The sequence below is a fragment of the Oreochromis niloticus genome, linkage group LG7 (assembly GCF_001858045.2).
Source record: "Oreochromis niloticus isolate F11D_XX linkage group LG7, O_niloticus_UMD_NMBU, whole genome shotgun sequence".
Taxonomy (NCBI): Eukaryota; Metazoa; Chordata; class Actinopteri; order Cichliformes; family Cichlidae; genus Oreochromis; species Oreochromis niloticus.
Window position 1 is genome coordinate 27,562,547 of NC_031972.2, and position 24,362 is coordinate 27,586,908.

Genomic DNA, 24,362 nt, shown 5'->3' on the forward strand with positions numbered 1-24,362 from the left:
AGAGAAGACTGAAAATAACGAGATGATTTTGTCCAAAGTTTAGAAAAGTTGCTTTTTCTCATTATAATTTGGCTTTATTTACTGCTCAGTCCAAAGACTCAATTCAGTGCCACCAAATGCAATGACTAAATGTCATCCAATTCAAATTACAGATTCAAATAGCCAAGAAATACAAGCATTTTACTACATAGCCATTGTGCACTTGTAGTACATCATAATAGGTTTGTATATATAGAGACCTATTCGGCATTTATGTAAGAGTGAACATAACTAGTTTTTGCAAGTTATAGGGATTTGGGCAGGTTCTTTGCTGTCACCTTGAAGTTCTTTTTCACCATCTTTTTCAGTGTGGTCTTGCAGTGATCTTTGCATTGTCCCCTACCGCTGAAAGCTGAGACCTTTTCGAGATACTTTTTTGGCGCTTGTTAATCTTCTGAGAATGTGTAAAAGGTATGGTTCACATGTGTATTTTATTTTAATTTACAAACTTGAAAATTTGGGATCAGATTTTCATTTTACATATTAGTAATGATAAACAAGTTTATAGGAAAACTAAACCCATCAACTACCCACTAAACACTGGACCTCAGATCGACACACAGATCTTCATTTGACTGTCTCAGCTGCAGATGATAACTGGAGACAAATACAAAGGTGTAAACAAAGCAGCAGAAAAATGAATTGGTGGCCTATAGAAAACATCTCCTCCACCCTCTTGAAACATGGGACTAGAGCGCCTGTAAAAGCAGTATAAAAACATTGTTTAAGTCTTTGTTTGATGTCGAAAATGCATTCTCAGAGACCACATGTGGACTATAAATACTCTCTACACAGAGGTCCTATGGACGTCAGCACTAGATGCTCGGTAGACGTCGAAAAAAAGATGCCTGCTGTCTGGTGTTACAAACAACCCCTTCACTGGACGAAAATTGGAACTTTGCACAGTGGGTATGAGCTTTTATTGAGCTTACATAGAATGCATGTTAAAAATACAATGGTGGAAATGGTTCTTTGCAGTTGCATTTTATATGTTATGATAAGGCAAAAAAAAAAAAAACATTAGAAAAAGAAAATATCGTGTGTGTCGGAGAGGTGATTATTACTGTTGCTATCATAAAGAGAAAATCAAGACAACGCTAACATGTTTAATGGACTCTGTGTTGTGCCTAACTCTGTCTTTGATGGTTACTTCTGGTGATGCCGTATGCAACAACACACACACGACACAGCCAATTTTCCTCAACTTCATGTGGGATGATGATGGATGCAATAGAATTATGTTAATGAGCATCACTGTTGTCCAATGACACACTTGACTAACTAAAAGGCTTAGAGACAGGCGGCAACAGACAAAGACCACAACTGTGGGTGGAAAGTATTAAGGGTGAGGAGACAGATGCAGGAAATACAACACACAGAAAATGTTTTATGTTTTCACTTTGGTGCACAATGCCAGAGTAGCAACATTTTCTTTAGGCCAAGACTTTTATTCAGAACAATAGCCAACAGTTTTCTTGTAATGGAGAAACTTAAATGAATACATTTAATAAAAAATAAATGAATTCTTACTAAACTATAGCTGACTTACTCTGGGATCTTCTACCAGGCTGCTCTAGTCGCACTTGTGTCTCTTTCTTCTTCAAAATTGTATTTTATTTAATGTATTTTTAGTGTAACACAATTTATATTTGTGAAATTTGATGTACAAATAAATCCATAAATCTTATAATACACTCATTAAATCATTCTTTTGAATCAACATATAGACATAAAAAGGTTCTCATAGTCAGTATTGCCTTTGGAAAGTATTTAGGACTTTTGCTCCGGTTTACTAGAAACCTGCACCAGGTTTTAATGTTTCAAGATTGTAGTAAATGGCAGTAACCAACTCAACTGTGTTCACGATGGTATCTTTCCTGTCCTCACAGCAGTCCTAGCGCCATCACAGGTAACTACTTTGTCATCAACACTGCATTAATGCTTCACAGAAAGACCTTTTGGAGTTAATTGGCTGAAAATTTTCTGTAAGTCACAAAGAAAAATCCCCTAGAATCAATGCTTTCTGGGCATTCACAAGACATTTTCACTTTTTGGAGGCAGTATTGCTCATCAGTTGCATTAGAAAAGGCTATAATAAATATGAAGTGTATGGAAGAAAAAAATTAATGGAAATAGAATTGCTGAGACAAAATTTAAAAAAAAAATCTGAATCAGGTAAACTGCAAAGAGTTGTGAATCACAGGTGCAGTCATAGAAACAACTAATTTTTCATGTATACAGACACATCACTCAGGGACAACAGGACCTCAGGACCAGTGAGTTCAATCAGACAGTGGCATATACATCAGGGAAAATAACATAAATCACTTTAATGAGAAAGAAGAGTAGGGAGGTCAAGCCCTTGTGAAACTGACAACCCAAGATAAACTCCTGCCTGAATGGGATTCTCAGGAAGTTCAAATGTCCTTTTTATTCACTTATTTTTTTTCCATGTCATTTGCCAAAATAAAATTTAAAAAATGCAGTGTTGTGCAACATTCTCAGTTCTCACGATTACATTGTAAGTACAGATGTTGCCGAAAAAGACAGCCATTACCTATCCACTGGCTACCCTTTTTTAACAGCAAAATCAGAAAAACTTTTCCACAACTAAAAAAGGTACTAGGCAGAAGGTTGGGAGGGTGATTATGTGTGTAAAACATGCACTTTTGACTCAATGTCAGGAGTCTGCTTCAGATTTCCTTTTAACAGTCAGTGTTTCTTTCAGCTATGAGATCAATCTTTTCCCAAACCACAGTCACGTAGTGTTAGCTGTTTAAACATAAAACAGACCATAGCTATAGGGATAGCAGATCAAAAATAAGTGAATCTGGAAAAAATGTAATAAGATTACTACAATAATAAAGGAACCAAGGCAAATTGTAAATTGTTGCATGGTGGCATTTTAAGGGTGTTTTTCCTTCAGTAAACAAAATACACAAATCTTGAATATTAGGTTTATACTTTTCACAGTCATGATATTTTAGGCTAGATGCTGGAAGAACAGTGTTGGTGTGTATGTCAGTACAACAGCTGTTTGGATCCAAACTGAAACATCCAAAGTGTTAGTTGGGTAGTCATGCCATTTTTATTGTGTTCCTGAAATGATTTGTCTGGCTTTGGACTGAATTCAGTGTTGTACCTTTTAGTATCAGTTGACATTTTGGGCTTTTAAAGAACTGTCTTCAAGATTATCTGATTGCAATGGAATTTGAAATGATTTTTGTTAAACTAAAATGGTGAACATAGTATCCCTGCCCATATTTACTGTAGTACTGTAGCTGTAACAGAATTGCCAATAGCTCTAAGCAAAATTAGGTTTTGCGTGAATCATGAACAAAAGAGACTTTACCCTTATGAACTCTTTTTATTTGAATGCCCTATCTATCACACAGTGCAATTAAGATGTCGCATCAGAGAGAGAATTAGACAGAAGAACAATGTGTCAGATAGTAACCTAGCTTACCCTCCATTCATGCGCTTAATAATGATGTAATTGGAAAAACTAATCACCACTAAAATCATGGCTGGGAAACGTATTGAAAATTTGCCACAATGGAAAAGCTTATTAACCTCAACTATATACAAAACTGGTTAGCATGCATATGGACCTATTCAAAACACAGATTTGAGTCATACTAATAAATGCATGTCCATGCTTGTACACTTCAACTATTGGCCTCCCTAGAAATTAAACTGAAAAATGGCGAGAATGCTGTGGTAGAAAAGCACACGGGTTAAAAGAGAAGCTGTGAGTCCCGATTTGGAGCTTTCTCCCTGAACTGTGATGGATGTTACACTCTATGGACAAAATGAATGAAGGAGACACAGAGCACTGTTCTTTCCACTTTTCTTCCCTTTCCTAACTGCTACTTTTTGAAACTTTTTGAACATCTTTGAAGTTTCCCCAATGCGCTAAAACAGCTAAAATAACTATTTTTTAGCACAGTTAACAAATTAATCCTCGTCTTTTTTTTTTTTTTTTTTTTTTTTTTTCATTTTTCTGATTAAATGTCATATGCTCTTCTCACATTACCAACTGACTTTCTCTCACCGTTTCTAAATTTTTATTTAACTTTGGGTCTTTGATTTAACTGTTTTCAGTTTTTAGCTTAAGAATAATTATAGAAATAATTATTTTTTCAACCTGAGATTCATTGACCTTGGCTCATTTGTGAGGAACATGAATCAGAAAACATTCACATTGAGCTCCCCCCGTGTCACCCCCCTTCACATTTGTGTCACATACAGGGTCTTCGGGTCCACTGGACCCATGGCTAGTGAAAGTGTGGAAATCAGAGGTCCTGTGTACCCTCATTTTCTCTTTCTCCTCTCTGGGCCTGTGTGTGTGAGAGAGAAAGAGAAGAAGGAAAAAGTAAAGCATGTGAAATGACTCAGGTGTGATCCACCAGTGCTGTTCCCGCACAAGGTTGCAACCCTGCTGCAAAATTGGAGCACCCAACACTGTATGCACCCACATTCAGACACATTTCACCCTTTGTCTTGCAGGAACGTATTTTGGGGATCTGACACTATAAATATCTATGTCAATGTGGTTCCATACCACAACTGATCAATTGCCAAAGCAATTCTCTGTTCAGACTGCCTTACAGTTGATATTGGAAGAGACAGAGGGTTTTGATGGTGATGCAGAGGAAAAAGTTTCAGAATGCGAGGATCACATATCTGAAAATTCAGAATGTGACACTGAGTTTGAAGAGGACGATGAACATCAGCCAGCTCTGAAGTGTAAAAGAGCCTCAGGATCAGCCTGTGAACAGCCAGCCATAGGACCAGCCCGTCAGCAAGCTTCAAAACGCAAGCGAACCTCAGGACCAGCCCACTAGCAGCCAGCCATAAGACTAGCAGGTGAGCAGTAAACCACAGGATCAGCCAGTGAGCAGCCAGCTATAGGGCCAGACTATCAGCAGCTTGCAAATAACACCGTATGGATGGCAAAAGATGGCAAAATTGAATGGTCTTCCTGCTCAAGAAATGACCCCCCCCCCATGACATGCCATACCCTATCAAGAAAATCAAAGCAGGCCAGTGTGTTCTCCCAGGCCCTCCAAGTGTGGAGGCCTATCTCCCCTCACCACACTCCCTGCTGGTAACTGATGCCCTCAGGGGTTGGTGCATTGGTGGTTCTTGGTGTCCGGGGCTGGGCGCTCAGGTATGCACCAGCTCACTCCCGGTGGCTACTTGGCGGGGCCTGGTGCCTGTCGCTCGGTCAGGCCTCTTCCGGGGCAAAGGGGGCCCTCGGGCCTCCGGCCTCGGGGCCTGCAACTCGGTTCACTCTGGCACAGCTGGCTGCCGGCAGAGCCGGCGGGCACGCCAGTGCAGCCCCCTCTGGCTTCTGCTCCGTGGCTACTGGGTGACCCCCTGGTCTGGGGATCTCCTCAGCCCTTCCCAGGAAGGTGGCACGGATGCCCCTCCGGTGGTACTCCTTGGGCTCTCGCACTCTGGGGCCTCTGGATGTCTGGAGCCTGGATCTCCTCCATGCCTGCTTCATGCCCTGGGGGACGGGGCTATGGCCCTCCACACCCTCTAGCAGACCGTTACTTGGGGAAACCTTTTGTATACAAGCGCGTTGATCCACACAGGTGTGCACACGGGTGTTCACTGTTCGTAGACATAAACTACACCTTTCTTAGCTGCTACTTCAAAGCACATTGTGCGCTGTCTGTCCTGCGTGCTGCACAACAACTTTCAATATTTAGTATTTACTGCTGTTCACACTTAGCTAGATTAACGAGATGGTGTTGTGTTTAGTATGTTGCTTTGTTTTTGTTTGGCTTTTTTTTTTGCTTGTCTTCTCTTCTTTTTCTCTCAACAGGTGATCCAGGAGATTTTTTTTTTCTTTCTCTTTGTCTTTGTAAGTGCCCTTTCTCACTGTCTCTTTTCCCTTCTGTTTTTCTTTTCCTTCCTCTCTTTCTTTCTCCCTTTCCTATCCCCCAGTCATGTCTGTCCCATCTGTAACAACTGAAAATAAAATAAATAATAACAACAAAGTTTGATCAAATGGACCAATACGGCAATGCCATGATGATCCATTTGGCAGAATAAATCCATTTGGTATCCTTGTTGGTCTTCAGACAACAATTCTGACGGCTAAAGAACCAAATGGGACAGACAAAAAAAAAAAAGAAAAAAGAAAATCAAAGCAGAGTTTTTGGAAAGACGTGTAATGTTTTGGACGAAACCGATTTGGATGCTTACTTTGGGGTTCTTATTCTTGCTGGTGTTTTCAGGTCCAAAGGGGAGGCCACAGAATCCCCCTGGGATGAAGAAACTGGCAGAGAACTTTTCTGGTCAACGATGTCTCTGAAAAATTTCAAAATAATCTCCAGAACCATCCGATTTGATGACCGTGATGATAGATCAGCTCAATGGCAGAGAGACAAGCTAGCTGCCATCAGGACAGTGTGGGACAAGTGGATGGCTGGTGACCCGAGGTGGACAGAAAAACACAATATACATGCACCCAGCGCAAGAAGTACATTTGCAATACACACAGTGAAACTCACGTGTGTTATAGTCTGGCATGAAAATAGCCATGTTCAATGTGTTCAGACAGATGTTGTGTAAACTAACCAGAGTAGGTTAAATTTCTAATGACGTTCAAATAAATAATACACTATAGTTTTGGAAAAACTTGCTTCATTTGTACATTATTTTCCAGTTATGGACTGATTCTTATATAATGCTTTTCTACTCTCCCGGAGTACTCAAAGCGCTCTATACAACATGCCTCATTCACCCAATCATACAAGCACTTCTAAACTCAAGTGCAACTAATAAGCATTCACACTCCGATGGACGCATCGGAGGGCAATTTGGGGTTAGTATCTTGCCCAAGGATATTTGGCATGCAGACTGGAGGAGCCAGGAATCGAACCACCAACCTTCCAATCAGTAGCTGATCTGCTCTACCACCTGAGCTACAGCCACCCATGCCTGTTTTATGATGCATTTCCTTATTTTGGTATATTAAAAAAAAACAAGCAAAAATGAGTTGCATTTCTATTCATAAATGTGATTTAATAAAGGTAAAGGGAACACATTTAACATGTTTTGTTTATATTACTTGCAAATGGGATGAAGTAAACATCTGCTGAGATTTTAACAAAAAAGGTTTGAATATGTTGAAATAAAAGCCCACTGGGTCCACCAGACCCAGCAAGAGTCCCTGTGTCACCAAAAAACGAAGAAATAAAAGACGTTAAAGAAATAAAAGGGTTAAAGAAATAAAAAGGAAAGGAGTATAAAAATCTACAAGCACAAAATGTATTTTATTCATCAACTGTGAATCTTTTTCAACAAAAATGTTTCAACAAAAATGAAGACTCCTCACATCATCCAGTGTTTTTCCAATCTTTTGGCTAGTTTTGGTGAGTCCATGCATATTGTTGCTCGAGTGGTTGTAACGAGGTAACGAGGGGTTATTTAAGATACTGCTGCCTACCTATCAGCTTGAAGTAGTCTGGCCATACTCTTCTGACCTTTGATATCAAAAAGATATTTTCTTCCAAAGAACTGCTGCTCACTAGCTCTTTTTTTGGCCATTCTATGTAAACTCCTTGAAGTGGTTGTGGAGCAAAATTACATTAGATCAGCAGTTTCTGAAATACCAGCCCATTTGGCAAGAACAACTATGCCATCTCTACACTTAAATCACTTTCCCTTCTGGTGCTCTGTTTGTATTTCAGCAGGTCCCCTTGACCATGTCTACATCTAAATGTATTGAGTTACCGCCATGTGACTAGCTGATTAGATATTCACGTTAACGTGAACACGAGTACCTAATGAAGTGACCAGTGACTGTAGCTCTAACATTATACCTCGTTATAACACTAAAAGAAATCTTCAGCTGCAGGGTTTCAGAAAGACTATCCTTCAAGCTGATAACTCACATCAAACCCCTGTGTTGGTAAGTGTCTGCCCTGCTGTGCTGCTGATGGGTACACACAGTTTGTACCAGGGAGTGACTCATATTTTGGATGTCAAGAGTGCTGTCAAGAGATAGCTATGGTTCGTAACAAGGAATGCCCAAGGGAAAAGATGACTCCTCCAAGTTGGGTAAGTCTTAATTTTTTCTTCCTTTGTAAAATGTTTTTCCTTCACATTTTTTTATTCTTTAGGTTTTGTTCATTCAGATTCCATCAAACTGGTCCCAGCATTTCTTTGGACACTATGTGTTATAAAAATCTCGTATTACTGTACAAATAAATAAATACATATATATTTATTGTTAAATAAATAACAATAAAAGACAGACTTGTAAACGTGTGTCTGATATTTAGTGCCTAATACAACATTTTTCTCTCTCATTTCTTCCCCTTTATGTTCTCATTTCTGTGTCCCTGAGCTAAGTGTATGAATTCTGTGTTTCAAGCACTAAATTTGATTGAGCGCATCCCAAATGATCCCTATATTATGGCCATTTTATGTTATTGATGTGGGTTAATAAAAGCACATTCACACACATTAATCACTTTCTGTGCGGAATAAAATCTGTTGTTTTTGTAAGTTTCAATTCAAAGCTCAAATAGCGTATGGCTAGAAGAAAGGCACCCCCCCCCCAAACCTTCTGCAATTCAGAGGAGAGAGACGGGTCGATGAGGAGAACCATAATTTAAACACGAAACAAATAAAGGAAATAAAACTTTATTTATCATTCTTTATGTAAGCAAGAGCATTTGTAGAAAAAGAAGATAATAAATGAATAACACTGTATTACAGTTGAAAGATGAGTAGTGATTTGATTCCAGACGGAAAGTGCTAAAACATCAAACTTGTTTTCCTTCCTCCTTGGAGCTAAATGACCCAAACACATGAGATATCAATGGAAATCCCAGGATGCCCTCTATTTAGTACATAAGGGCTTAGTAGGTTAGCTCAAATAAGTCAAAAGGTATAGACCAAATCAAATTCATTACAGAGGACATAAATGGACAAGCTGGTTCTCAGGAGGATATAAGAATCATTTTTATATATTTAGGAATATTTTTATTGTTTCAAACACAGATTTAATTTATTCACTGATTGGCACAGAAGTGAGGAAATAAAGAAAATAATGCAGAAAATTCTGCACTAATGTTTAATCAGGTAGCATAAGACCTCCTTTTTGTTGGCACTACTCATATAGTAAACGGCTGGGATTGGTGTGTTTCTAAATTGGTTACTAAATTGTACTGCAGGTTCAAGTACATGGTGCGTAAAAGCCACCGTGATCTGCCAAAAGGGGCCTCAATAGGACTTGAGGCTACAATAATGTAAAACAATGAGGTAACTGACCTTTTTTTGGATAATTACTGTTTGCCTGATTTGATGATGAGAATGAGGAGAATGTGAAATGGTCTAGGGATCTAATTATCACACTGAAATAAAGTTTAGCGCTCAGAATGGTGACATCAATTATTCATCATAGAAACCAGAAGTATGTCGTGTCACCTTTACAGTGCAGTCATCAGCTGGATCTCTTCCAGCTCAATGCATTCTAACACAGGGTGTCAAATAGGGCTGTTCTGTCAGATGCCACTGGCATCTTAGAAACACACACAGGGTGCCCTTCTGCATCGGTGGCTTGGCTCTATAGCATTATTAGAAGCCAAGAAAGACAGATTCTGTCAGGTTCTGCCCTGAAAAGAAGGCAAGGCGTTGTCAATTTCAGTACATAATAATTTTTTTCTCAACAACAGAGGTGATTCACTGTGTTATGAAAAGGATATCTCTGCTTTAAGTCATAAAAGTTTGTGTAGTAATTATAGTCCAGAAAATTAAAGCAAAACAACTTCAAGAGAAACTAGAAACTAGAAATGGACAGTTATATCTGTTCTGAACTAATGGCTCCTTAAGTCTCCTTAAGTAAAATATGGCTCTGTCACGTTTTAGGATTATTGTCTTTCTTTGTCTTATTTATCTTCCTTCTAGTCTCTGGGATTATGGATCTTTATTTGAGTTTTTGAATATGCCCATGTGGGATTTGACAGGTCTACTTATTTTCTGGTCACTGCTGGGTTGACAGCTTTATGGTGGGAAGTCAAAAGGGTCTTTCTGGCAGATCCCAAGAGAATTTCTCTGTTTGTGTTGCCAGCCTCCCTGTAGAGATTTAAGTCTACAATATATTATCTACACAAAACTTGTGTAATTTATTGAATTGACCAAAGAGGTTGAGATCATCTTTGCTACATAACTCATTGATAACAGTTAGCCAGAATCTGCTGTTGTTTGTGTTACCCAGAAAATAGCTGGCAAGAACTATAGGTCAGTTAAGGGCAGCGTGAACTTTTGAGTGCACTGAGAGAACTCCTGCTTGTAGATCTTCTTTCAAGGTTGTTTTAGGGGACAAAATACTACCTACTGTATAGGAGGATATGTACCTTTAAAAGCTTTTAAATAAACTAATCTAGGAAAAGAAAAACAAAGAACAGCTGAGCAAAGTAAAAAAGGATGAAAATAAAAGCCAGAGACTGACTGATCAGGGGATTTAGTCTTTGTAAGCTTATTACACTCCCACAGTAGAACAGAGAGATTTTGAGTCATCAAAAAAAGTCTATTCTACCAGCCTAGACGGCCTCGGCATACGGCACACTTCATAGTAGAGCTGGGAATTCCAACCTAAACCAGAATGCATCTTTAAGACCCCAACAGCACAAGCTGCTCAAATCAGAAAATGAAAAAAGTTGTTTCACTAATCAGTAACGGACCAATGATGCAAATATAGTGATAGATAAATGTATAATAGTATAATAGTATGTATGATAGTACATCTGTACTGATATACACACAAAACCTTGGGATTAAATTAAAAAAGAAAGAAATATAAAGGAAGAATTCTGCCTTATGCATTCAGAATATTCAACTGCCTTTACTACGCAGTTTAATTCAACACAGCACAAAAATCTATGCACCAGTGGAGTCGCTCTCATCACAAATGAAACAACATTTGGGGAAACCAAAAGCCTGGAACAGCAAGCTGGAGGCTGAAGGAAGCAAATATGTTTCTTCACAGCAATGCGTCTCCACATCTGGAGGTGAGTCACTTTTGAATTTGTGTGTGCATACATATGTGTGTCCTTGTTTGTAGATTAGGCTCAATACTGTTTCTGTGAGATGAAAGAACAGTTTATTGCTGGAAATGGTCAGAACATTCCAAAACATGAGATGACGCAGCTTTTATTTGTATTTGTTTGGCTAAATAGAGATAGACAGAGAAAGAGCTGGTGGTGAGGATACGATATAAGTTTTCTTGTGTTTTCTCCCCTTTTTAAGGTTAACAAGGCAGTTGCAGACACACTTAGATGTGAAACTCTAGAAGTGCCCACAATAAGCTGACATTTAATTTTTTTTAATGAAAATACAGCAATTCTGTGCATCGGTTGTTTGCAAGTGTAGATACAATTATCAGAATGTTCTATAATTCTGTATATCTTTTATGAAAGTTTCTTTGTTTGCTAGTAAACAGACCAAAAAAGTCTGAGGGCTTTATGTAACTAACATACATTTATTAAGACTAAACTAGCTTGAAAGATATTATGTTTTAAAAGGATGCCAAAGAATAGTTAGGAATGCCTATCTCTAAAACTAAATTCATTCTACATATTTGACTGACAAAACAAACAAACAAACAAATAAAAAACAGAATGCATTTACAAAGTTGTAATGCTTCACAGTGTTTCCCTCTTCCATAAACCAGACTTTGCCTTTTTTGTTCATGCTTTGGTGAAAACATGTTAAAGTTGCAAAACAGGCTTCCTGATGTACACTGAGTATCAGAAAGCTTATATGGAAAACTGTACGCATAATGACATATTTAAACTACTGCATTTGCACATTATCGTATTTTAATGGCCATAAAAGTAGGCAGACTATCAAATAAATACTGACTTACTGAATGTTCAACCACTCTAAATGTGACTTTCAGGCTTATTTACTAAGCTGGATGTTTTCAGTTTAGTGGGGAATTTGCAAAAACAGATGATGTAAACAATCACAGATGTGGTTAAGTGAATTTAAATGCACTGCCGCCTGATGTTAGGTCATTTCAAACACATCAGCAATGGAGCAGAACATGCAAATTCTCCACTGCTGAGCATAGAAATGTGTAAAAACAAACATTTCAGACATGAGACAGAGATGTTTTCCTTGACATATTGTGTACTTAAATTAATAATAGTAAGACATTACAATAATAGTGTTGTTAGGAAGATGTGGAGATAATGAGGTGCTTATCAGGGCCATAGCAGATGTAAGAGTGGAGCACTTACCTGCAGAAGCCAGAAGAAAGCAACAAAAACAAATAAAAACAACAACAAAACAACAGTGTGTAAATCAGGGGTGTCCAAACTTTTTTCACTGAGGGCCACATACATACAAATATAGGAGGGGCTGGGCCACTTACTAGAAATTAGGTATATAACCTTAACTGTAGCGTATTAAAGTTAGAAAAATCATTTACAAGTGGTCAAATGTGTTATATTGTTGAATATAATTAAAGACAAAACTGCCTTCATCACAGCTTTCCATAAATGGATCTTTATTGATTTATTCAGAAAAAGCTTTGGTAGCTCATTCTCAGAACAGCAGCCTCAGATTTCTTCTTGGACAGAAGATTTACAGCACAGAGAAAAAACAATAAAGGGGAAAATGGGACGGGGACATTTCAAGCTTGTTATTTAAGTTCTTAGACTTAGCAACACACCTATTAACGTTCGTTTGAAACGATTATCAGCATTAACAGACTGAACTGGACTTAATAACAGGAGTGCATATAATTTTAGTGAATTATTCTGGTGAGTATCAGCTGCGCTGGGTATGTAAATCGGGCCATCCAGCCGCGGTGCTGATCGTACGCCACTCGTGCCAAAAATCCGGACAAATGTCACTTGATCAAGGAGCAGATCTGCATCAGATGAGATCAGCTGACTTTGCGTGTGCGTGCGCTGTGCACAGCGGTGTGTACTCTGTGTGTTAACAAGAAAAACGCATATAAGAAAGTGGTGCGCAAAAGCAGAGTAGTGACAGAATTGATGCGCATTATTGATATTTGAAGCATGTGTACCTGCATATTAACACACGGGTACTGTGGAATATATTTTTTACTCACCTAAAGTGCTCGTGCTCTAGTCCACTCCCTGCAAAAAAAATTAGCAGCTGTGCGGTGTCTGTGGCATCAGTGCTCGGATCGCAAAAATCAAAAGCACAGCTTTATCAGACAGTTGCAGTTTAATGTTGGCTGACGAGTCTTCAATGCGTTGCACAACTGGATTTCTGGACATGCTGACGTTGTTGAAGTCCTGCACTTTTTCCGGGCACATTATTTCGGTGACTTTAACGAGGCCGTGTTTTATGAGGTCTCCATCTGAAAAAGGCTTGCCATGTCTTGCGATGAGTTGGGTGACTGTTGCTGACCCCGCAGGACAGCTAGCATTTGCTTTAATTTCTGCTCACGCTCAGCACCAGTGTAGGATGCATAGGCCTGATGTTTGGTTTCATAATGACGTCGTACATTATACTCTTTCATAACTGCCACAGTTTCAGTGCAGATCAAACAGACACACGTCCCCTTGAATTCTTTGAAGAAATATTCACTCTCCCACTGTGTCTGAAATTTTCTGCACTCACTTTCTACCTTTCGCTTCTTTGGTTCTGCCATGTTTGGTAACTTGGGGGTAAATTTCTTCTGTGATTGTCCTTTTTGGTGGAGCAACTGCCTTGATCAACAGTAGCTCCCCCTGGTGTTAAAACTAAGAAGTGCAATACACTCAAGCAAAAGTTGAAGTGCGGGCCATTTTCTATTCTATTTATAAAATTACTTGAGGGCCAATTAAAAATGGACCGCGGGCCAACTGCGGGCCGGACTTTGGACACCCCTGCTGTAAATTAATAGAAAACAGTATGATGAATAGATTTAAAAAAATACAAGAATATTGAAATCATAAATATAAGTTAGCTAGTGTGTAACACCTTCCAGCAAATTGATGCATTCATATAAACTTAGAATACATAGGAGCGGGTGCCAGTTTGTGGAAGCCACCCTCTTGAAAACACTGCCCAAGATGGACATTGCTGTTCTGCGTAATCACATTTCATCTATGGGTCTAGAGGCCAGTCACATAGGGAGGCGAAGAGAACTCATAGACATTCTCGTTCAGCAAATTTTAAATTTCTTTCTTCACCAAAGAAAGGAATATGTAAAGCTAAGAAAGAAAAGTAGATCAGTAGATGACTAACACTTAAGTTCACTAATAACAGCTAATAGCAGCTAACACTGGCAATGCATCCTGACAGAAAAATTCAGGATATCCTTAATAACTCACCACTGTCATCAAACAAAAATGAGCTTAACCGACTCACTGATTTGTACGAGTTTTCACAAAGTTTTAAAGCATCTTCTAAAACAAACAGCTATGGATGGTTCACATCAGCATATTGACAGCTGAGGTAAACAGCAGACTGACGGCATATTCAGACAGCAAAAATCTGCAGATACAGTAAGTTTGGTCCTGTTTTTGAATTGAGCAAGGAGCTAGGACCACAGCTAGGAATATGCACTTGAATAGAGATGAGTAAAAAACAAAATTCAGCTAATTACAATCTGCCATCTACTGACATTTACTAATGAAATATTGCACACTATAACTTTAAGGATCTCAACAGTTTGGTATCACATATTTTTCTGCTAACTGATTGGCTGCTTCTGCTGTTCTTGTGACAACAGAGTCTGGTATCCAGAGTAATATACTGTCTAGAAAGTTCAATATAGCCAGGCTTTCTCTTGGTTTTTAGGTTTTATCAAGCCAGTTAACTCACAGTCAGATATAATATCACAGTGGTAATTATCACATTCTCATTTTGCTAATCAGGTGTGGGTTCACACTAAATGGGGCATTTCAGGTGTTATATGACTTGATGACCTACTAAAGTCAGGGACATTCTGAGAGAAACAGGTGACGAATCTACAAAGAATATTATTTCAGTGCAGCTGTTTAGTTGTTAGTTGTTAGTTTTATTAAGAGTCTTTTTTAATTATTATTATGTAGAGAGGACTTATGCCAGAGGCATGATTTAGGAAAATCAGTAAAGGTTTTCAATAAAAAAGATTTTGAAACCAGTTGACTCACAGTCTTGTCCAGAGTTTCAGTGAATATGTTGATCAGTGCCTCATCAAGCATGTTTTAATAACCTTTTTACCAAACTAAAAAATACTAAAACTAAGAATATTTCTTCTATATTTTTTATTTATTTTAATTAGTTTTCCAAGTTCACAAAATTGTTTGTTAATTTATTTCAAAAGTGAAGTGTTTCCTTTTATTTTAGTTAACTAACATATATATCTATATATAAATGTATATATTTACATCTAGTTTTAGTTTAGTTTAACTTACTATAATAACCTTCTTCTACATCAGATTATATCCCATTTCAGTTGGACAGCTGTGCAACCACTGTGGCAAATGTAATACATTAACAGAGAAACAGTTCTAGTTCTATTAAGTGAATGAACAAGATCTCAGAGTACCTAAAATCAACACGGATCCTGCCTTACTGCACTTGGCACATTTCCCTAGAAACCTGACCATGTAATGAGTCTCAGGGGACATGCAGTGGTTTGGTAGTTCCTGGGAAGGCAGCAGAGGAAGGCAACAGAGGACCGATGAGAAATGTTAATAGATTAATGAAGTACACATCTTAACAATCTTATATTTTTCAGACTTCCATTAGACTTTAATGTGATTTTGCAGCGATACATTAAAGCACAGTTACCATAAATGGGTTGTATGCACTGCTTCTTGTGTGATAAGCAGTTACAGGGCCTCCGTGTGATACTATACACCCAATTTTTGCATATAAACGTTTGTTTATGTTACCATTATTATAAGGCCATTTTGTAGTCGTCTACTTTCTGCATTCTGTGTGAGTGCATGTGTTTGTGTGCTTCATTTCAATTACAGCACTGGGAGCCATTCCTTTAGCCATCTGATTTCTCTGTGCTAAGTCAGATAGTGCTTGTGGTTAGACTCTTTCTCAGTGATGAGAGCAGTGGGATTAGAACTCATAATAGAGTAATAAAGTCTAATGGCTCTCTAGTTTAAGGTAATGTCATTTTTATGGGTCTCTGGAAGACAAAGAAAGATTGTCTGAAAGAGACATTTTCATTTTGTGGCCAACTTGATCAATCTTATCAAGTAAGTTAGGAAATTGGAAAAAAAAAGTAATGCTACTTGAATGTCTAATGTGGTACAGTTTGCAAAACTGTTAATAAGCTAAATCATGAAGTCAATTGAGGTTCTCAGTTCTAAGAGAAGACACTGACTAAATATGTTAACCATGTCAGGAAAGGCCAACGTCACCAGCATGAGTACTGACTACAAATGTTGAAGTTCCAGTCTTATGGCTGTTTTTGAAGTAGTCATATAAAAAATGTACTTTTTGTGCCCATGGACACAAACTGTTACACTTTTTTCATGCATCCCAAATTTGTAAGTAATGCATTTCAATAGGAAGTATTTTGTGTTAGAAGCTATTAGTTTTGCAGGGAAAACAAGGAGGTGTCACCAGAGCAAGAAAAAAGTTTTAAAATATGGTAATTGTTGCATTTGAACCCAAACTTTGATATTTTTCTTAACTCAATCCAGTTGTTTTGAATGACTACCTCTAATAAAACATCATGAACAATTTGTAATTGATAATCCATTTAACCCTCTCACACATAGTGGTCACTACAGTGGACAGCTATTCAAAGGCTGTTTTCTTGTATTTCTGTCAGTGTTGATGGTATACTTGCACATTAACCACTACACTGAACACTGATGTGTGACTCTATGCCCTGTCACCCACTGGTCGTTTAATGTTACTATAGATGTATGATGTGTTTCATTACTCCACGAGGCTCCCGACTACTAGGCTTCATAGCTTACCAAAGTCGTACTACAACATTTTTTGACAGATTTTTGAGCGCCTTGTATCACATAAAATTGGTTTGAGGTCAGTAAGCACAACCAGAATTCATACATAAGGCACACAGGATTATAAGGCGCACTGTCGATTTCTGAGAAAATTAAAGGATTTTAAGTGCGCCTTATAGTGCGGAAAAAACTGTAGCGCTGTGCCATACTGCAAATTCTGGTATCAATTCAATAACAAGTAAATACATGGCCAGTATTGCTGATACCAGTACTGATACCAATACTTTAACTTAAAAACTCTAACTTTTATACGGGAGAGCAATGTATCATAACTTATGAGTCGAATCAGCCAGTTTGCAAATTCTAAACACATTTTAATGACCACTAAATCAATGTGATTTTTATTATCCACAATCATTAGTTAAAGTGACAAAACACACCTTTCCACTTTTCATGTTCTTCGAAACTGCTTTTTTTGGAGACCTAGAATGTAACTGTTCCTGTCTTTAAGGACATTGGGCCAACTTCTGTATTTTAAATGTTATATAGGGTATAAGTAAAATAGACATGACTGTCAACACAACAAGGTTCATTTATTTATTTTTTAAAGTGCATGTTTGATGTATTTTTTTTTTATTTGACACAATTCAGTGGGCTACATACTAAACTTAGAGGATAGAAAAAAAAGTATCAGTCATGTTACGCTAGTATTAATCCAATACCAGTACTAAAATTATTATTGATTCTATCAATATTTGGATTGATCTGCCCATCTCTAACTTTAACCCCTGAGTATAAACAGTATAATGAGCCCATTTTATAAAATACAAGCAATAGAAACTACTTGTTTAAAAAGTAGGGAGTAAAAGTAAAAAGAATAAATACTCAAGTGTTTAACAATTCTCAAACAGAACCAACATCAATGATCATTTATCTACCCACTGGTTGTTTGTACTGGTTGTTTTTTCCCCTCTCATGTTCAATTCAAGCTTCTCTGTCTGATGGTCATGTTTTTCTTTTTTAAACACCTTTGGCGAACAGTAAAATATTTCCCATAAGTGTGTGAGCTTTAGAGACAGAAAAGAAATAAGAAAACAAAAAAACCAAAAACAAAAATGAAACATCTTAAACAGTTTAAGAGAACACTGGTAAAATTTAGATAAGGTTTCAGTTGTTAGGCATGATGCATATATCATTTCATTTCTACATTCATGGGCTTTTCATGGTGTTATGAAACATAAAAGTTGAATCTCCAGGAATGAGATGATACAAATCCAGATATAATAAATGTGAATATTTAATATCCATCTCTCATCTTCTAGATAGAACAATGTTATATCTGAATTTCTAGGTAAATGTGGGAGTGGGATATATTTAACATTGCAGTTTTTGTGAAGTGGATTTAGTGGAAGACTACAAAGACTTTTTTCTACATAATAAATGTTGGTCATGAAGATAATGCCAGCCTGTTGTCAAAGCCACAGGGCCAGGGACCAACAGCCCACTAAGCACCTTTGTACCATTTTCCATTTCACCCCTCAATAAGCAATAGTCAGAGTAATGCCCCAAATTCAAAACAACCCCAACCTGCCCTGGAGGGTTCAGTGGGATTTGTATTTAAGCCTTAAAAGCCAGGGGTGTAGCCATTCATCGACTCAGATTGATGCACAGGGCTTAATGTGCATATATGTTTGGGTTTGTTTTTTACAACTAGAACTGAGGAAAGCTAGCATTGGGGTCAGCTTCAAATATAATAAACAGTAACATGATAATTGTCACTTATCACTGTATTTGAAAAATAACCCTCTCTCTCGCTGCCAGGCGGGCCCTACTATCTCTTGGTCAGCAAAAATAGTTCCATCAGTCATCACTCATTATACATGGTATTGACATACAACAAGTAATAGACAAAGATATGCTTACACAGGAGCATTAAACTGTCTAATGATGGTAATGTTGTGAAGGTCCCGGTCATCGCTACAGAAGCTCTGATATGAGAAGGCATGGACTCCTCAAGATTGTTGAAGTTGTCTGCTGATGCCAAACTGTAAGGGATTCCATAAGTAGTTTTTTTTTTTTTAGAATATCTCAAGGGTACTTGATAAAATTACATTTGTGGCAGAGTTCTATTAAAAAAAACAAACCTTAACACACAATCCCTCTAAAGAAAGTGAAATATATGGCATTACTTTTGTGCATCTATTCAGAGCGCCCGTAAAAAAATATTTTTGCAAGTGCTGTTGCATTTTGAGGACAAAATTATTTTGAGCGAACAAAATTCATTGCTGCATGCAAGAAATGTATTTCAGTGTTTGGTATTATCCATATATACACACAATAATAGCCCCTCTCACTCAGTTGTTGGCATTTGTTCTTGCTCAGATCTCTGCTCTGTGTGCTGACAGACATCTGCGGACCTGCTCTCAGTGCTCAACTCTCTGTACACCGTTATAAGTATGCCACAAAACCTACCAATTACAGACTTGGATGCAAAAATTCTGATTGGCTGTTACTGTCATGGTCCTGAGTCTGAGGACTCAGTGTTTTGTGTTTCTTTATATTATTCTTTGTTCTCGTTTATTCTGTTTTGCCTTTTGTTTAGGTTTGCTATGTGTTAGTGTTTTTGTTTCATGCCTGCCTGTGTTCCCTCTGTCTGTCCGTGGTGTCACTGTTTCTGCTCATGAGTCTGCCTGTCAAGTTCAGTGTCCTGTCGGGTTCTCTGTGTCTGTGTGTTTCCTGTTTTATTCTGAAAGTTCATGTCAGTGTGTTCAGTTTTACCTCTCCTCTGTCTCGTTAGCCTAATTTCTCCCAGCTGTGTCTCCCTCCTGTTGCCCATTCCCTGATTACTCCCCTGTGTATTTAAGCCCTGTGTTTTCCTGTGCTCTCTGTTGCGTCGTCTGTTTTACTTCATGTCCGTCTGCAGAATTCTGTATAACCCGGTGTTCAGTCTGTGTCTCTCCGCCATCTTTCTTTGTGCTTTTTGTTCCTCCTCCCGTGCGTGTTTGGTTTAAGTTGAGTTCTTTAGTTTTCCCCAGTTTAGGTTTGTTTACTCCCCGCTCTGCTCCTCCTGTTTTTGTCACCTTATCACCTCTGTAAATAAACATTCACTCGCACCCCAGCCAGTGCCTGCATTTTGGATCCTTTTCTCAATTCACCACACGACTGCTGCGCAGCCGTGACAGTACGATGCGACCACAAAATGGATCCAGCGGACTTGCCCGGGGAGAGCGACCTCACACGTGCCCTACGCTTGGTGGACTGGGTAACCCACACCTCCAACGCACGAGCGAGGGTTGTGGGGATAAATGCCATTGAGGCTATCCTGGCCGGAAATCCCTATCTCCACCAGGTCAGGGGATTTACGGACTTAATCTCTGAGTTGCATAAAGCCCGGGAGGCGGTGCAAGCTCGGGAAGTTGCGGATTCTGCTCAGCAACAGCGGACTACGACCGTCCCGAAGCAGCCGTCTCAGCTTCACCCACCGGAGGTTTCACGGCCCGACCTGTCGGAGGTTTTGCCCTGCCCATCGGAGCCGTCAGCGGTGGGGAAGCAACGATCGCGCCGCCGGCGCTTCACCCTACAGCCGGATTCGGGAACTACTGTGCGACCAGCTGTGGTGAGTTCAAAGGACGCTGTTGCTTCTGAGACTGTGTTTTCTGGGGCTGTTCATGGTGAGAGTAGAGACAGTACACGGTGCTTACCTACCTTCGTGGTAACTGACCTCTCACAAGTTGGCATTTTCAAAACATCCATAACAGTAACTGACTGTGTTTCATCCATTCCACCACCAACTCCAGTCTCACTTCAACCAGTACATCAGCCTTTAGCCAGTTCATTAGCCCAGCCTGCATCTATTCCATTAGCCCGGTCACCTGCCCCCTCCATACTGGAGGCTGTGTCTGCGCCACCCATTTTGAATCCCGTTCCTGGCGCCCGTTTTAAGCGGAGAGACAAACACATTAAAACCACTCTAGTTTCTCAGAAACTGGCTAATTTAGAGACTGGTACTCGCCCCAGGGCCTCCCCAGACGCTGAGTTTCTGCCTTCAGTCGACTCTGGACCCCTGGAGGCCAAGACGCCAGCTAAGAACTGCACCGTGCCAGCGCTGCCGGGGCAAAGCCAGTGCCCTGCGCAGTTTCAGTTACCGGTGACTTTGCCAGCGGTCCCCGCACCTGCTGGTTCTGTTCCGTCGCTGCCAGAGGTCCCCGCACCTGCTGGTTCTGTTCCGTCGCTGCCAGAGGTCTCCGCACCTGCTGGTTCTGTTCCGTCGCTGCCAGAGGTCCCCGCACCTGCTGGTTCTGTCCTGTGTGTGCCAGGGGCTCCAGTGCCCACTGGTTCTGAGACTAGGGGGCCCGAGGAGCCCGTCCAGATTCCTGCCTCGTCAGCTGGAGGGCCCGAGGAGCCCGTCCAGCCCCAAGACTCGTCAGCTGGAGGTTCAGGAGAACCTAGCCAGATTCCTGCCTCGTCAGCTGGAGGGCCCGAGGAGCCCGTCCAGCCCCAAGACTCGTCAGCTGGAGGTTCAGGAGAACCTAGCCAGATTCCTGCCTCGTCAGCTGGAGGGCCCGAGGAGCCCGTCCAGTCTTCTGCCTCGTCAGCTGGAGGGCCCGAGGAGCCTGTCCAGTCTTCTGCCTCGTCAGCTGGAGGGCCCGAGGAGCCCGTCCAGTCTTCTGCCTCGTCAGCTGGAGGGCCCGAGGAGCCCGTCCAGCCCCAAGACTCGTCAGCTGGAGGTTCAGGAGAACCTAGCCAGATTCCTGCTTCGTCAGCTGGAGGGCCCGAGGAGCCCGTCCAGCCCCAAGACTCGTCAGCTGGAGGTTCAGGAGAACCTAGCCAGATTCCTGCCTCATCAGCTGGAGGGCCCGAGGAGCCTGTCCAGTCTTCTGCCTCGTCAGCTGGAGGGCCCGAGGAGCCTGTCCAGTCTTCTGCCTCGTCAGCTGGAGGGCCCGAGGAGCCCGTCCAGTCTTCTGCCTCGTCAGCTGGAGGGCCCGAGGAGCCCGTCCAGCCGCCAGCTGCAGCCTCATCATCCTCGCCAGCTGCAGCCTCATCATCCTCGCCGGCTGCAGCCGCCGAGTCTTCATCCTCGCCGGCTGCAGCCTCCAAGTCATCAGCGTCGCCTGGTCCAGCTCCCGCTTCATCAGCGTCGCCTGCAGCAGCCTCCTCATCAGCGTCGCCTGCAGCAGCCTCCTCATCAGCTTCATCAGCTTCGCCTGGTCCAGCTTCAGCTTCACCCACGCCGTCGCCTGGTCCAGCCTCTGCCTCAGCTTCATCAGCTCCGCCTGGTCCAGCCTCTGCCTCAGCTTCATCAGCGTCGCCTGGTCCAGCTTCAACATCCTCATCATCGCCTGGCCCGGCCTCAGCTTCGCCTTCGCCGTCACCCGGCCCGGCCTCTGCCTCTGCTTCACCCTCGGCTTCGCCTGGCCCGGCCTCTGCTTCAGCTTCACCCTCGGCTTCGCCTGGCCCGGCCTCTGCTTCGGCTTCACCCTCGCCGTCGCCTGGTCCTGCTTCAGCTTCACCCTCGCCGTCGCCTGGTCCAGCCTCCGTGTCTTCGTCTGCAGCGATGCCTGGTCCAGCCTCCGTGTCCTCATCCTCGCCTGGTCCAGCTCCGGCTTCATCCTCGCCGGGTCCAGCTCCGGCTTCATCCTCGCCGGGTCCAGCTCCGGCTTTGTCTTCGCCTGGTCCAGCTTCAGCCTCGGCTTCAGCCTCCGCCTCGTCTGGTCCAGGCGAGGATTCAGCTTCCGCCTCGTCTGGTCCAGCCTCCGCCTCAGCTTCATCAGCTCCGTCTGGTCCAGCCTCCGCCTCAGCTTGGGCCTCGCCTGCAGCCGTCTTCTCATCAGCCTCCGTTTCAACTGCAGCACCTACATCACCGCCTGCAGCACCTACATCACCGCCTGCAGCACCTACATCACCGCCTGCAACAGTCCCGCTGCCGTCAGGTTCCGCCTCTGTGTCTTCATCCACGTCTGGTCCAGCTTCTGCTCCGCCCTCGTCTGGCCCGGCTTCTGCTCCGCCCTCGTCTGGCCCGGCTTCTGCTCCGCCCTCGTCTGGCCCTGCCTCGTCTGGCCCTGCGGTTGCCACACCGTCATGCGACCCAGCTCGTCCTGTTCCGCCTCGCCTCTGCCGGCCGTTTTCCAGGCCTCTAAGTTGACATCATGGCCGTCGAGGACGGCCTCCGGAAAGAGTTCATCGGCGCCGCTGGCATCGCGGCCGACCTCCCGACCTGCTCAGTGGTCGCCACTGCCTTCCAAGTGGTCGGCCTCCTGATTGGTTTTGCCCGTTGCCGCCGTTGCCGTGTGCACGGTCGGCCTCCAGAACTGTTTGCCCGTCGCCACCGTTGCTGTCCTCACGGCCAGCCCCCTGAACTTGGCCGTCTGGGCCTTTTTGGACTCTGTCCCTCCGTCCTGGACCCCCACCGCCCGCCCTGGTCGGGTCGTTTTCTGTTTTTTGGTTTTTGGGGTTTCTTTTGGGCAGTTTGTATTTCTGTTGGGCTGTCTGGAGCCAGCCCTTGAGGGGGGGGGGGGGGGGGGGGTACTGTCATGGTCCTGAGTCTGAGGACTCAGTGTTTTGTGTTTCTTTATATTATTCTTTGTTCTCGTTTATTCTATTTTGCCTTTTGTTTAGGTTTGCTATGTGTTAGTGTTTTTGTTTCATGCCTGCCTGTGTTCCCTCTGTCTGTCCATGGTGTCACTGTTTCTGCTCATGAGTCTGCCTGTCAAGTTCAGTGTCTTTTCGGGTTCTCTGTGTCTGTGTGTTTCCTGTTTTATTCTGAAAGTTCATGTCAGTGTGTTCAGTTTTACCTCTCCTCTGTCTCGTTAGCCTAATTTCTCCCAGCTGTGTCTCCCTCCTGTTGCCCATTCCCTGATTACTCCCCTGTGTATTTAAGCCCTGTGTTTTCCTGTGCTCTCTGTCGCGTCGTCTGTTTTACTTCATGTCCGTCTGCAGAATTCTGTGTAACCCGGTGTTCAGTCTGCGTCTCTCCGCCATCTTTCTTTGTGCTTTTTGTTCCTCCTCCCGTGCGTGTTTGGTTTAAGTTGAGTTCTTTAGTTTTCCCCAGTTTAGGTTTGTTTACTCCCCGCTCTGCTCCTCCTGTTTTTGTCACCTTATCACCTCTGTAAATAAACATTCACTCGCACCCCAGCCAGTGCCTGCATTTTGGATCCTTTTCTCAATTCACCACACGACTGCTGCGCAGCCGTGACAGTTACGGCCTTTAATCAGCTCACTAGCTACTGCATTCCGGAAACACGGTCCAGAATGTAGCTAAATCCAGTGGAGTGGTTTGGTTTAAACTAGATTAAAACTAACAATGGTCTTAAAAAAATTATATATTCTAAAATAAAATAATTAAACATACTAACAGAAAATGGATTTAGCTACCTTTGAGCTGTTTCACATTTTAGTCCATACAATATGGCATGT

At 41.7% G+C, this 24,362-nt stretch overlaps 1 protein-coding gene and 1 long non-coding RNA gene across 2 annotated transcripts; both read left to right on the top strand.

Moving 5' to 3' along the window:
- Positions 1 to 393: 393 nt before the first annotated feature.
- LOC109203042 (uncharacterized) lies at positions 394 to 6,660 on the top strand. Its single transcript, XR_002063007.2, has 3 exons — positions 394 to 450; positions 835 to 948; positions 6,291 to 6,660. It is a non-coding gene; the product is annotated as an uncharacterized LOC109203042 (long non-coding RNA).
- A 13,124-nt stretch (positions 6,661 to 19,784) lies between these two features.
- LOC112847560 (uncharacterized) lies at positions 19,785 to 23,207 on the top strand. The gene is made up of 4 exons (XM_025909364.1): positions 19,785 to 21,382; positions 21,425 to 21,522; positions 21,797 to 21,858; positions 22,196 to 23,207. Exons 1-4 carry the CDS (start codon positions 20,149 to 20,151, stop codon positions 23,205 to 23,207), a joined length of 2,406 nt encoding a protein of 801 aa, XP_025765149.1. The 5' UTR covers positions 19,785 to 20,148.
- The last annotated feature ends 1,155 nt before the right edge of the window (positions 23,208 to 24,362 follow it).